The 15,742-nt window shown below is 45.3% G+C and overlaps 1 protein-coding gene across 1 annotated transcript in view; it reads right to left on the reverse strand.

The window, feature by feature from the left end:
* Positions 1-9,075: 9,075 nt before the first annotated feature.
* PPP2R2D (protein phosphatase 2 regulatory subunit Bdelta) overlaps positions 9,076-15,742 on the reverse strand; it is a 163,120-nt gene continuing 156,453 nt past the window's right edge. Inside the window, exons 9-10 of the mRNA XM_063962189.1 lie at positions 13,570-13,661; positions 9,076-11,231 (exon numbers count right to left, since the gene is read on the reverse strand). Of these exons, the coding sequence (XP_063818259.1) occupies positions 10,952-11,231; positions 13,570-13,661 (372 nt within the window). The 3' untranslated portion in view covers positions 9,076-10,951. The remainder of the gene's footprint in view (positions 11,232-13,569; positions 13,662-15,742) is intronic.

Genomic DNA, 15,742 nt, shown 5'->3' on the forward strand with positions numbered 1-15,742 from the left:
TTCCATAATTTCCGTCAGCTGATATGACCCTGGAAACTCAGTTTTAATTGTTTTGGGACATTTAAACAGGTGCCTTGGTTTTTAACACAGGCACTGCTGAATCATCTAGGGATAGAATGGTTTTCATTGCTTTAATTAACTCAGCTATATCCACTGAGCGGAGACCTTCCTCCTCTTCGTATGCTGAAGTAGAATTAATTGAGCTTTTATCTTCCGATGAATCCTCATCTGAATTGTGTAGCCTGTGAAGGTGAAAATGTACTTACCACCGGTTTATCAGATTGTTTCTTTTGAGAAGCTGCTGCTGGAAGTGATACACCATAGGTGGGGAGCAGCATGTAAGGGTTAATAGTGTAACCTATCCCTGGTACAGGAGTTGGAGGAATTTTCCGTTCAGCTATACTGGATAAAGTCTGTGCAAACATAGCCCAAGGTGGATCCACCTGTACCAGCATCTGCCTTGTAATTTTCATTAACCCATGACGAAAGCTAAAACAATTTGCACACAAACCATCCTGAAACAGACCCTGAGAGGAGAATACATTTTTGCAAGATAAGATATGCGTTGGTGTTGCTGTGAGTATACCTTCCTCACCTTTGCCGCTCTTAGATATGATAAATCATCAACACTTCTACAGTGTACTACACAATTTGTGACTGTAATCACTTTAAATTTCTTAAAGTGATATACAATCCGACCCTACCCATGCACCGGCATTGAGGATCGGAACAAACAGACAGAAATATAGTGGTCAGCAATCACACTAGCAGTCAGTCACGTTATACATTAGAATATTAAGCAATATGAGCACATCAACTATTAAGTATCTAGGAGAACATATTACTGCATCATGTTTAAACCGATCCAACGTATTCAGAAGCAAATGTAAAAGAAACAGTAAATGTATACAGACTCATATGCAATAGGCACTTATCTAACTATTCGTACTCAAAAGGTAGAGACTTAGTGCTGTATAACCTGTACTCAGTCGAGTGGGATACAGGGAGACTCACCTCGCTTCCAGGACAGATCAATACGTTAGCGAAAGCTGTGTGGATCCAGACGCTACTAGTGTACACTGCAGCGCCTAGGTACCCTACGTATACAGCGTCTGAGACGGAAGCGGGAAAAAGTTTATGGCGAGAGACTCTGAGGAAACTGGTCATGAACCAGGGGGAGGGGCGACCAGGAGAGGGTCTGACTCCCCACTGCTGACATCAACCCTAGGGATCGCAGCCTCATACTAATACTGGAGCCTCTGATCCCTAAGGCCTAGCGCTGGTGCACCCAAGGTGGCAGCCACGTTAGCAACTGTTTGGTAGTCTCCTTCCCAAAACAGTGCGGCTGTGTCCATATTCCCCTTCTAAGCGGAATAGATGCATTACCTTCTCCCTGTGCTCCAGCCACAGCCTTGTAACTTCTGCTGGACCTACTAGTATATCCGAAACAGCTCTGTACTCGTAGGTAAGCGTTGACGCGACCCGGTGGAGTTGTTGGAGCGACTCTTTCTAAGGTACGTATAAGACTGTTTAGAAAGATCACTCAAAAACAAATAGCAAGACTATAAAAATAAAATAAGAAAGCTTAGGGCTGCTAAGAACCAGTAGCCCTCCGACCATGGTCCGGCTCCTGCCGTAACAAACAAAAAATAAGAATTTACTTACCGATAATTCTATTTCTCATAGTCCGTAGTGGATGCTGGGGACTCCGAAAGGACCATGGGGAATAGCGGCTCCGCAGGAGACTGGGCACAAAGTAAAAGCTTTAGGACTAGCTGGTGTGCACTGGCTCCTCCCCCTATGACCCTCCTCCAAGCCTCAGTTAGGATACTGTGCCCGGACGAGCGTACACAATAAGGAAGGATTTTGAATCCCGGGTAAGACTCATACCAGCCACACCAATCACACCGTACAACTTGTGATCTGAACCCAGTTAACAGCATGATAACAGAAGGAGCCTCTGAAAAGATGGCTCACAACAACAATAACCCGATTTTTGTAACAATAACTATGTACAAGTAATGCAGACAATCCGCACTTGGGATGGGCGCCCAGCATCCACTACGGACTATGAGAAATAGAATTATCGGTAAGTAAATTCTTATTTTCTCTAACGTCCTAGTGGATGCTGGGGACTCCGAAAGGACCATGGGGATTATACCAAAGCTCCCAAACGGGCGGGAGAGTGCGGATGACTCTGCAGCACCGAATGAGAGAACTCCAGGTCCTCCTCAGCCAGGGTATCAAATTTGTAGAATTTAGCAAACGTGTTTGCCCCTGACCAAGTAGCTGCTCGGCAAAGTTGTAAAGCCGAGACCCCTCGGGCAGCCGCCCAAGATGAGCCCACTTTCCGTGTGGAATGGGCTTTTACAGATTTTGGCTGTGGCAGGCCTGCCACAGAATGTGCAAGCTGAATTGTACTACAAATCCAACGAGCAATCGTCTGCTTAGAAGCAGGAGCACCCAGTTTGTTGGGTGCATACAGGATAAACAGCGAGTCAGATTTTCTGACTCCAGCCGTCCTGGAAACATATTTTCAGGGCCCTGACTACGTCCAGCAACTTGGAATCCTCCAAGTCCCTAGTAGCCGCAGGCACCACAATAGGTTGGTTTAAGTGAAATGCTGAAACCACCATAGGGAGAAATTGAGGACGAGTCCTCAATTCTGCACCGTCCGTATGAAAAATTAGGTACGGGCTTTTATAGGATAAAGCCGCCAATTCTGATACACGCCTGGCTGAAGCCAGGGCTAACAGCATTACCACTTTCCATGTGAGATATTTCAAGTCCACAGTGGTGAGTGGTTCAAACCAATGTGATTTTAGGAATCCCAAAACTACATTGAGATCCCAAGGTGCCACTGGAGGCACAAAAGGAGGCTGTATATGCAGTACTCCCTTGACAAACGTCTGAACTTCGGGAACAGAAGCTAGTTCTTTTTGGAAGAATATCGACAGGGCCGAAATTTGAACCTTAATGGACCCTAATTTGAGGCCCATAGACAGTCCTGTTTGCAGGAAATGCAGGAATCGACCCAGTTGAAATTCCTCCGTAGGGGCCTTCCTGGCCTCGCACCACGCAACATATTTACGCCAAATACGGTGATAATGTTGTACGGTTACATCCTTCCTGGCTTTGATCAGGGTAGGGATGACTTCATCCGGAATGCCTTTTTCCTTCAGGATCCGGCGTTCAACCGCCATGCCGTCAAACGCAGCCGCGGTAAGTCTTGGAACAGACATGGTCCCTGCTGGAGCAGGTCCTGTCTTAGAGGTAGAGGCCACGGGTCTTCCGTGAGCATCTCTTGAATTTCCGGGTACCAAGTCCTTCTTGGCCAATCCGGAGCCACGAGTATAGTCTTTACTCCTCTCCTTCTTATGATTCTCAGTACTTTTGGTATGAGAGGAAGAGGAGGGAACACATACACTGACCGGTACACCCACGGTGTTACCAGAGCGTCCACAGCTATTGCCTGAGGGTCCCTTGACCTGGAGCAATATCTGTCCAGTTTTTTGTTGAGGCGAGACGCCATCAGGTCCACCTTTGGTTTTTCCCAACGGTTTACAATCATGTGGAAGACTTCTGGGTGAAGTCCCCACTCCCCCGGGTGAAGATCGTGTCTGCTGAGGAAGTCTGCTTCCCAGTTGTCCACTCCCGGAATGAACACTGCTGACAGTGCTATCACATGATTTTCCGCCCAGCGAAGAATCCTTGCCACTTCCGTCATTGCCCTCCTGCTTCTTGTGCCGCCCTGTCTGTTTACGTGGGCGACTGCCGTGATGTTGTCCGACTGGATCAATACTGGCTGACCCTGAAGCAGAGGCCTTGCCTGACTTAGGGCATTGTAAATGGCCCTTAGTTCCAGGATATTTATGTGAAGTGACGTTTCCATGCTTGACCACAAGCCCTGGAAATTTTTTCCCCTGTGTGACTGCTCCCCAGCCTCTCAGGCTGGCATCCGTGGTCACCAGGACCCAATCCTGAATGCCGAATCTGCGGCCCTCTAGGAGATGAGCACTCTGTAACCACCACAGGAGAGACACCCTTGTCCTTGGAGACAGGGTTATCCGCTGATGCATTTGAAGATGCGATCCAGACCATTTGTCTAGCAGATCCAACTGAAAAGTTCTTGCGTGGAATCTGCCGAATGGAATCGCTTCGTAAGAAGCAACCATCTTTCCCAGGACCCTTGTGCACTGATACCTGGCCTGGTCTTAGGAGTTTCCTGACTAGGTCGGATAACTCCCTGGCTTTCTCTTCCGGGAGAAACACCTTTTTCTGTACTGTGTCCAGAATCATCCCTAGGAACAGCAGACGTGTCGTCGGAATCAGCTGCGATTTTGGAATATTTAGAATCCATCCGTGCTGTCGTAGTACTACTTGAGATAGTGCTACTCCGACCTCTAACTGTTCTCTGGACCGTGCCCTTATCAGGAGATCGTCCAAGTAAGGGATAATTAAGACGCCTTTTCTTCGAAGAAGAATCATCATTTCGGCCATTACCTTGGTAAAGACCCGGGGTGCCGTGGACAATCCAAACAGCAGCGTCTGAAACCGATAGTGACAGTTCTGTACCACAAACCTGAGGTACCCTTGGTGAGAAGGGCAAATTGGGACATGGAGGTAAGCATCCTTGATGTCCAGAGACACCATGTAGTCCCCTTCTTCCAGGTTCGCTATCACTGCTCTGAGTGACTCCATCTTGAACTTGAACCTTTTTATGTAAGTGTTCAAGGCTTTCAGATTTAAAATGGGTCTCACCGAGCCGTCCGGCTTCGGTACCACAAACAGCGTGGAGTAATACCCCTTTCCCTGTTGTAGGAGGGGTACCTTGATTATCACTTGCTGGGAATACAGCTTGTGAATGGCTTCCAATACCGCCTCCCTGTCGGGGGTAGACGTTGGTAAAGCAGACTTCAGGAACCGGCGAGGGGGAGACGTCTCGAATTCCAATTTGTACCCCTGAGATACTACCTGCAGGATCCAGGGGTCCACTTGCGAGTGAGCCCACTGCGCGCTGAAATTCTTGAGATGGGCCCCCACCGTGCCTGAGTCCGCTTGTAAGGCCCCAGCGTCATGCTGAGGACTTGGCAGAAGCGGGGGAGGGCTTCTGTTCGTGGGAAGAAGCTGTCTGTTGCAGTCTTTTTCCCCTTCCTCTGCCCCAAGGCAGATATGAGTGGCCTTTTGCCCGCTTGCCCTTATGGGGACGAAAGGACTGAGCCTGAAAAGACGGTATCTTTTTCTGCTGCGAGGTGACTTGGGGTAAAAAGGTGGATTTCCCAGCCGTTGCCGTGGCCACCAGGTCCGATAGACCGACCCCAAATAACTCCTCCCCTTTATACGGCAATACTTCCATATGCCGTTTGGAATCCGCATCCCCTGACCACTGTCGCGTCCATAATCCTCTTCTGGCAGAAATGGACATCGCACTTACTCTTGATGCCAGAGTGCAAATGTCTCTCTGTGCATCTCGCATATATAGGAATGCATCCTTTAAATGCTCTATAGTCAATAATATATTGTCCCTGTCCAGGGTATCAATATTTTTAGTCAGGGAATCCGACCAAGCCACCCCAGCACTGCACATCCAGGCTGAGGCGATTGCTGGTCGCAGTATAACACCAGTATGAGTGTATATACTTTTAAGGATATTTTCCAGCCTCCTATCTGCTGGCTCCTTAAGGGCGGCCGTTTCTGGAGACGGTAACGCCACTTGTTTTGATAAGCGTGTGAGCGCCTTATCCACCCTAGAGGGTGTTTCCCAATGAGCCCTAACCTCTGGTGGGAAGGGATATAGTGCCAATAATTTTTTAGAAATTAGCAGTTTTTTGTCGGGGGTAACCCACGCTTCATCACACACTTCATTCAATTCATCTGATTCAGGAAAAACTACGGGTAGTTTTTTCACACCCCACATAATACCCCTTTTTGTGGTACTTGCAGTATCAGAGATGTGCAAAACCTCCTTCACTGCCGTGATCATGTAACGTGTGGCCCTACTGGAAAATACGTTTGTTTCTTCACCGTCGACACTGGAGTCAGTGTCTGTGTCTGGGTCCGTGTCGACCCACTGAGGTAACGGGCGTTTAATAGCCCCTGACGGTGTTTGAGACGCCTGGACAGGCACTAACTGAGCTGCCGGCTGTCTCATGTCGTCAACAGTTTTCTGTAACGTGCCGACACTGTCACGTAATTCCTTAATTACGGCCATCCATTCAGGTGTCGACTCCCTAGGGGGTGACATCACCATTATAGGCAATTGCTCCGCCTCCACATCATTTTCCTCCTCATACATGTCGACACACACGTACCGACACCCAGCACACACACAGGGAATGCTCTGATAGAGGACAGGACCCACTTAGCCCCTTGGGGAGACAGAGGGAGAGTTTGCCAGCACACACCAGAGCGCTATATATGTATAGGGACAACCTTACAATAAGTGTCTATCCCTTATAGCTGCTTATATCTGTTATTTTGCCAAATAAGTGCCCCCCTCTCTTTTTTACCCTGTTTCTGTAGTTGCAGGATGCAGGGGAGATTCTGGGAGCCTTCCTACCAGCGGAGCTGTGTGGGAAAAATGGCGCTGTGTGCTGAGGAGGTAGGCCCCGCCCCCTTCACGGCGGGCTCTTCTCCCGCTTTTTTCTGGAAAACTGGCAGGGGTTAAATACATCCATATAGCCCAGGAGCTATATGTGATGTATTTTTTGCCAAATAAGGTAAATTCATTGCTTCCCAGGGCGCCCCCCCCCAGCGCCCTGCACCCTCAGTGACCAAAGTGTGAAGTGTGCTGAGAGCAATGGCGCACAGCTGCAGTGCTGTGCGCTACCTTATGAAGACAGGAAAGTCTTCTGCCGCCGATTTATGGACCTCTTCTTGCTTCAGCATCTGTAAGGGGGCCGGCGGCGCGGCTCCGGGACCCATCCATGGCTGGGCCTGTGATCGTCCCTCTGGAGCTAATGTCCAGTAGCCTAAGAAGCCCAATCCACTCTGCACGCAGGTGAGTTCGCTTCTTCTCCCCTTAGTCCCTCGATGCAGTGAGCCTGTTGCCAGCAGGTCTCACTGAAAATAAAAAACCTATTTAAACTTTTACTCTAAGCAGCTCAGGAGAGCCACCTAGATTGCACCCTTCTCGTTCGGGCACAAAATCTTAACTGAGGCTTGGAGGAGGGTCATAGGGGGAGGAGCCAGTGCACACCAGCTAATCCTAAAGCTTTTACTTTGTGCCCAGTCTCCTGCGGAGCCGCTATTCCCCATGGTCCTTTCGGAGTCCCCAGCATCCACTAGGACAAGAGAGAAAACTGATTTGCCTGAGCAAGGAGGTGGGGATATATGGACGGGCCCGTTGCATGCTGGGAGGCTGGAAAAGCTTTGACCGATTGGTGCAAATCCGCTGTCGCTTCATCATATACCATTGTTATCCTGTGGATAACCTGTGGACCCTGCCAGAGAAAAAAAATTTCAGTTATGGTAGACTTACCGTCGATAACTATTTCTCCTAACTCCACAGTATCCACAGGATAAACATTGGGATATGAGGTAGCGACAGCAGATTGGCACCAATGATCAAAGCTTTAGGCCTCCCAGAATGCAATGGGCCAGTCCCCTAAATCCCCACCTCCTGGCTCAGGCAATTCAGTTGTTTTTCAAAGCTCAAGGCAAGAGCATCATAGAGAGCCCTAATCAGGCGAGAACACACATGCATACCCTTCCGTACAAGAAGGAAGGAAGAGGTTAGTGAGTAAAAGGATCCTCAAAAGAGGTGCATCAGGAGGGTGGGGTCCCTGTGATTGTCCAGAAGAATCCTTTGCCCGAATTCAGCGTCCTGAGAGGCAAAGGTATCATAGGCATAATGTTTAATGAATGTGTTAATGGAAGACCATGTGGCTGCCTTACATATCTGTTCAGCTGAAGCACCACGTTATGCTGCCCATGACGGACCTACCTTTACGAGTAGAGTGAGCAGAGACATTAGGCTTATGGCTGTAAAAATCAGCAGCCCAAAGATCGTGGTCCGGCTCGCTCCTGCCACACAAAAACCCCCCCAAAAAACTGAATTGCCTGAGCCAGGAAAGTAGGGAACTGGCCCATTGCGTTCTGGGAGGCCGAAAGCTTTGATCGTTGGTGCCAATCCGCTGTTGCTACCTCATATCCCAATGTTTATCCTGTGGATAACCTGTGCACCCTGCAGGAGAAAAAAAAATACTGACTTGCCAGGTACAAACAGAGAAAGAAAAAGGTCTCCATCATCTGGTGGAGGAGGTAAGTGGTGGTTGTAACAAGGGAGGGGGGGGGGGGGGGGGGGGGGAGCCTTAAAGGATTACATTTTTCTGCAATACTCTGCAGCCAAATATTTTCAGGCTACAGCACCCAACTTATAAACAGCCAACAAAATACACATGCTGGAGCAGAGTGTTATTGGTCTAGAGTAAACCATATTTGCTAGTTGATCGCTCAAATAATTTAAGATTTCTTATTTCTAAAAGGAGTTTATTTTGGTAAATCCAAAACAAAATGTTAAAATAATTTAGCATAGATAAGTTTAATAAAACTTACATTAACTTACAAAGCCAAAATGCAACCTACCCAATATAGAGTAACTACTACTATTCACAAATATACAGTACATAAAAGCTTCTATACCTTAACAGAGCTTGCAATGTTTCATAATGTACAAATTGCCTTTCAAAGTTTAAGTTATTATCAGCAATTTCAGAGCAAGAGGCTCACTTGTCTGACACACTTGTCTGCCTAACATCTTTAGAGAAGTAGTTTTTTGTGATTAATTTTATCTTAAATATATTCAGTTCTTTTAAGCTCCCAAATCTTAATTTATAACTTTCATATATAGTTCCTTAATATACACAAGTGTGTTTTAGTTATTCATTTTTTTTTTTTTTAGGAATGAAAAAATCAGTGCTAGTTAGGAAAGAAACATTCAAGTAGCCCACAATTAAATATTTTCTGTCAGTGTTTTTAATATTTAAGAACGGATTCTGAAGAGTAAAACAAGGTCAGAAAAAGCAAAAAAGAAATAAAATAAACCCAGTAAGTTATCAAAATACACAATTCAAATTCAGGTAAACATTTAAAATTTATTAAACTTTTTGGTCAAAATAATTGAACAAATATATACAATCCTGTTGTATAGGTCTGTTTGATATTTCATGAACGTGGTCAGATTTAATGGCCCAAAAAGTTCCACTAGTTAGGTATTTGGAAATAGTGTCACAATCAATATACAATATAGGATTTTTTGTTTTCCGTTTCATATATTTTTAGGTCAGATTTTTAGTTTTACCTACACCTAATGTGAAGAGTGGCACTCTATTGTCATTAAGAATGAGGTAAATATTTTGTTCTTGCATATTACTGTCAAAATTACCATTATTGACCTTGATTTTATTAAAAAACAGTATAGGTCAATAAATCTAGTCACAGAGGAGACACAAAATTCTTGCACTCAGTACCGGTCTGTTTCCAATTACTAAATGCAATTTATTACTTAGCATTATGAAACAGACAAGACTCAAGTAGCTGTTTATAGTTAAACCTATTTGTTCTTTGTGGCAATTTGTGTACAGTATAGAGAAGGGGAAAAAAAAAAAGTTTGGCATTTGCAAATTAAATCTATCTTGGGTTGAATGATAGATGTAAGATATGAAAAAAAAAAATTGTAAATAAAAAAAATTCTAGACAAAATAAATAAAAACATAATGCACATTAGGTATACTTTTACAATTTTTGTTTACATGTAGGAACTATTCAGCATAATACTGTGCAAAATCCCTGTATTTTTATTCTCATTTGTTGAGGCCCACCGGTTACAAGAAAAACAGTTATGCTGTCTCCAGAATAACCGCTATGAAAAAACAAAATTAGGAATGGGCAATTTCTTCTGTATCTGATCTTGTGTGTTCTTCACTCCGAAGTAGAGCAGAAAAACCATCACTATACAGTGCATGCAGTTTCTTACAGGACGCACTGTAAAACGGTGCATGCACTATTTTTCTTTATGTAAATGTCTGGAGATGCATACTGGATTTCTCCCGTTCTCTGGCCACAGCAGATCCATTTAAGAGATATGCTGGTGTTAATAAACCGTTAAAAGGATGTTGTACTACATGGATGTTAAAAAAATGTAGTTCATCCTGGGACAATCAAGGAACATGCAATAAAAATAAAACTGAATACATAAAGTTCAAATTTAAAAACACTTTTTTATACTTTCTTGTTTTTATTAAGTGGTTTCCACGAGGTGTGGTTATTGATACAGTGATTAAATATACAAGGGAAGAAGGAAAAAATAAAATAATTTTTTTTCTGACCTTAACCAGGTTCTAAGTGCTCAAATGTAAAAAATATGTAAGCCCAGAGAGAGAGAGAGAGAGAGAGAGAGAGAGAGAGAGAGAGAGAGAGAGAGAGAGAGAGAGAGAGAGAGAGAGAGAGAGAGAGAGAGGGGAGGGAGGCCAGAGGAGGAATGTTACAGGCAAAAACACGATGCATGTTTTTAAAAAGGACCCAATTTATATAGTTCAGCCGTTAGAAAATGTACGAAAAAAATCATTGTATATTTTGTTTTCCTCTGCAAGAATTGTTTTGGTCTAAGAAATGGAAAAAGAAATAAAATAAAAAATAAGGCTAAAAATTAAATACATGTCGAGCACTCAATCAATTCTGCTTCTAGTGGGTTTGCATTTTGGGATGTGCACACTCTGCCTTTCGCCTTGTTGAAGACGGAGGGAGTGCTGCCGTGAAATAAATCCAGGCCAGCTTTCCATTATATTTCTACAAAAGGGATGTGTATCCATGTTCTTTACTGGAAGGACAATACAGTCTGATCTTTTACAGATAAACAACTAGGTTTAGCTATGCAAGAATAACACTTTGTCCTCAAAGAAAAAATAAATGGAGGCGAAAAAAATAAAAAAAAAAATAAGAAAAATGTCATTTAATTAACTTTGTCCTGAAATATATACAAATTATTGGTGGCAGCAACAGCAATAATATTCTCTTTAGGGTGCCATGCAGTGTGTAGAATCTTTTTGTTGAAATCTAAGCTGTCAACGTTGATCTCATCTTTCTTCCGCTTACCACCTGTACAGACTTTTCTTGGCTTTAAAATGGCACGAGGCTTGCTGCTCTCCCTAGACGCTTCCAAGGTAATATCCCGACGTGTATTTCTGTCAAACATTCTGAAGAAGTTGTTGTAAGAACCAGTCATGATAGCACTGCATAAAAAACAAACAAAAAAAAACATCCTTTAAAAATCAAGTCTTGCCTACACAAATTGTATAAAGTTACTACTTACAAATAAAACCACAACCTACAGTGTCATGAACAGTATTTTCCGTAATCATCTGAATAACAACTAATGTAATGCATAAAAAGCTGGTGTGTTGAGGTTTAATTCTATTAAAAAAACAACCCACACGTGGCGGTAAAATCTCTTGTGGAAGAAGATCATGTACCCTGGTTTATACAGGACAGCCCTGTTTAAAAACAATTTCTATCAAGCCCACACACTGGTCAAGTTATTTAACCCCCTCATTTCCTAACACTAGTTTTTTCATAGGGCAATCTGCCACTTGACCATTGTCATTAACGAAGGTTAACAGGTCCTTCATGCTGCCATAGCGGTATATTCAATTGATGTGAAAGGATCAGACATCTCAGTATTCAATGAGCGGCCAAATCTGCCAGGATTTGGCCATTCCAGACAATGCCAATCCAACTTTTTTTAAAATTCAGATTGACATTGTCGGAAACTGGGCTAAAACCTGTCAGATTTGGCCATGATTCCGACAAAACAAGTGGATCCGCGACTATTCGGCAGATCCACGTGGTTTCCGACAAGTCGGAAATTGCCAACTTGTCGGAAAAATGGCAGGGGGATTGAATAGGTCCGACTACAATTGAATACCCCCCATAATCTTTGAGTTCCAAAGCATTGGACATAAGTGTACAAAAATCTGTTCGGTCTTCCAACCGGAAACCTGCTGTTTTATCAACCCATGGACCGCTGCTTCCTAGAGCATTCGCTCATTCTTGGAGCAAATGGGTATTACACCAATTTCAAGTGGAAATGCTTTAAGGTTATGGTACTGCACAATGTGGGTAATTCCAAGTTGATCGCAGCAGGAATTTTTTTTAGCAGTTGGGCAAAACCATGTGCACTGCAGCAGGGGGGGGGGGGGGGTGGGGGCAGATATAACATGTGCAGAGAGAGATAGATTTGGGTGTGGTGAGTTCAATCTGCAATCTAAAATGCAGTGTAAAAATAAAGCAGCCTGTATTTACCCTGCACAGAAACAAAATAACCCACCCAGATCTAACTCTTTCTGCACATGTTATATCTGCCTCCCCTGCAGTGCACATGGTTTTGCCCAACTGCTAACAAAAATCCTGCTGCGATCAACTCAGAATTACCCCCAATATTAATTTCTATGAGGTTAAAGAAACCTACAGCGGACTCCTTTTTAGTTCTCGGATACTGCTTTCAGATCGCAAATGCCGGGTCGCGACCTGAAATTGGACCATGAAAACTTGCTACACGACCCGGCAATATGCCAGGTTGGGTTGCCATCAGGGGCAGGGACCGCGGCGGCAGGTGCAGAGACGGTGCTGGGAGATGAGATCATCCCTATGCCACGAACAGGTACCGGGTCGCATCGGCCTGGGTAACCCGTTCACACTGCACCTGATCCGGTAATAACCCTTTTTTATTTCAGAGTTGAATTACCGGGGTCAGGCGACCCAGGAATTCGGGAGTGACTTTTTCACACCGCACAGCAACCCGCGTCGACCCAGCATTATACCGGGTAATTTGTGCACTCTGAAAGGGGAATACACAAAAAAGCCTGATCAAAACAGAGCGGATAGGTCAGTTTTAGTGCTAGGGCTTTCTAGCTTTAGGTCCTCAAAAATGTCTTCCAGTGTCACAAGGGTAAAGGTATTCCTCCACAGGTGCTGAACAACAGAGGTACACAGAAATGGAATACATATGTATTCCCGGCGGACAGGATGCCGGCTGTCAGTATCCCGACAGCGGCATCCCACCCGCCAGAATGCTGGCAGCGGGGAGAGCGATAAGAGTCTCCTTGCGGGATTGCTGCGCTCACCACGCTGCGGTTGCGCCGTCTCTTTGCGCTCGCCACAGGATCTATTCTCACTCTATGGGTGTCGTGGACACCCACAAGTGGGAATAGCCCCTGTGAACTGGGATACTGGCTCTCGGCATTGTTGGCTGTCGGGATTCGAGAGTCTGTATCCTGACTGCCGGAATCCCGACTGCCGGCAAATTGATTGTGTCCCCACAAAAACGTACGTGACATTCTACCAATAACATGTATAGGCTTTAATGTTACATGTTTTGTCTTTTGTGATCCTTGAAGCATTGTAAAAATAAAAAGGGAATGAATATCCACTTTTTTTTTTTGCACCAAAACCCATTATTAAGTTGTGCCACCATGAAGTAACGGGTGGTGTTTGAAGGACCGAAGCAGTGCCTGCATCTTCTCAGTACATGCTACCGCTAGTAGTAACACTGAGAAAACCACCCGTCCTCACCTGTCCGATCCATTCCAGCAGCATTCAAACTTGTCAAAGATGCAGTCATTTTCATATAATGAACAAAGTTTACTTCGAAGATATTCATGGACCTGCAAAATGCAAAAATAAAAATAAGATTTTACTTACCGGTAAATCTATTTCTCGTAGTCCGTAGTGGATGCTGGGGACTCCGTAAGAACCATGGGGAATAGACGGGCTCCGCAGGAGACAGGGCACTTTAAGAAAGAATTTGGATTCTGGTGTGTTCTGGCTCCTCCCTCTATGTCCCTCCTCCAGACCTCAGTTAGAGAAACTGTGCCGGAAGAGCTGACAGTACAAGGAAAGGATTTTGGAATCCAGGGCAAGACTCGTACCAGTCACACCAATCATAACGTATCACTCGTGATAAATTTACCCAGTTAACAGTATGAACAACAACGGAGCATCAGATCAACCCTGATGCAACCAAACATAACCCTTATTTAAGCAATAACTATATACAAGCATTGCAGAAGACGGGCGCCCAGCATCCACTACGGACTACGAGAAATAGATTTACCGGTAAGTAAAATCTTATTTTCTCTAACGTCCTAGTGGATGCTGGGGACTCCGTAAGGACCATGGGGATTATACCAAAGCTCCCAAACGGGCGGGAGAGTGCGGATGACTCTGCAGGACCGAACGAGCAAACACAAGGGCCTCCTCAGCCAAGGTATCAAACTTGTAAAACTTTGCAAAAGTGTTCGAACCTGACCAAGTAGCTGCTCGGCAAAGCTGTAATGCCGAAACCCCTCGGGCAGCCGCCCAAGAAGAGCCCACCTGCCTTATGGAGTGGGCTTTTACTGATTTTGGAAGCGGCAATCCAGCCGCAGAATGAGCCTGCTGAATCGTGTTACAGATCCAGCGAGCAATAGTTTGCTTTGAAGCGGGAGCACCCAGCTTGTTGGGTGCATACAGGATAAACAGCGACTCAGTTTACCTGACTCTAGCCGTTCTGGCTACATAAACCTTCAAAGCCCTGACCACATCTAGTAACTCGGAATCCTCCAAGTCACGAGTAGCCACAGGCACCACAATAGGTTGGTTCATATGAAAAGATGACACCACTTTTGGCAGAAATTGCGGACGGGTCCGAAATTCTGCCCTGTCCATATGGAAAAACCAGATAGGGGCTTTTATGTGACAAAGCCGCCAATTCTGACACACGCCTAGCTAAAGCCAAGGCTAAGAGAATGACCACCTTCCACGTGAGAAATTTTAACTCCGCGATTTTGAGTGGCTCAAACCAGTGTGACTTCAGGAAACTCAACACCACGTTAAGATCCCAAGGTGCCACTGGAGGCACAAAAGGGGGCTGAACATGCAGCACTCCCTTTACAACGTCTGAACTTCAGGAAGAGAAGCCAGTTCTTTTTTTAAAGAAAATGGATAGGGCCGAAATCTGGACCTTAATGGAACCCAATTTCAGGCCCAAAGTCACTCCCGACTGTAGGAAGTGAAGGAAAACGGCCCAGCTGGAATTCCTCTGTAGGGGCATTCCTGGCCTCATACCAAGCAACATATTTTCGCCATATACGGTGATAATGTTGAGCCGTCACATCCTTCCTAGCCTCTATCAGCGTAGGAATGACCTCATCCGGAATGCCTTTTTCTGCTAGGATCCGGCGTTCAACCGCCATGCCGTCAAACGCAGCCGCAGTAAGTCTAGGAACAGACAGGGCCCCTGTTGCACAAGTCCTGTCTTAGAGGCAGATGCCACGGGTCCTCTGTGAGCATTTCTTGCAGATCTGGATACCAAGTCCTTCTTGGCCATTCTGGAACAAAGAGTATTGTTCCCACTCCTCTTTTCCTTATGATTCTCAGCACCTTAGGAGAGGAAGAAATACATAGACCGACGGGAACACCCACGGTGTCACCAGTGCGTCTACAGCTATCGCCTGAGGGTCTCTTGACCTGGCGCAATATCTCTGCAGCTTTTTGTTGAGGCGGGATGCCATCATGTCCACCTGTGGCAGTTCCCACCGACTTGCAATCTGCATGAAGACTTCTTGATGAAGTCCCCACTCTCCCGGGTGGAGGTCGTGCCTTCTGAGGAAGTCTGCTTCCCAGTTGTCCACTCCCGGAATGAACACTGCTGACAGTGCGCTTACGTGATTCTCCGCCCAGCGAAGAATTCTGGTGGCTTTAACCA

The sequence above is a fragment of the Pseudophryne corroboree genome, chromosome 3 (assembly GCF_028390025.1).
Source record: "Pseudophryne corroboree isolate aPseCor3 chromosome 3, aPseCor3.hap2, whole genome shotgun sequence".
Classification (NCBI taxonomy): Eukaryota; Metazoa; Chordata; class Amphibia; order Anura; family Myobatrachidae; genus Pseudophryne; species Pseudophryne corroboree.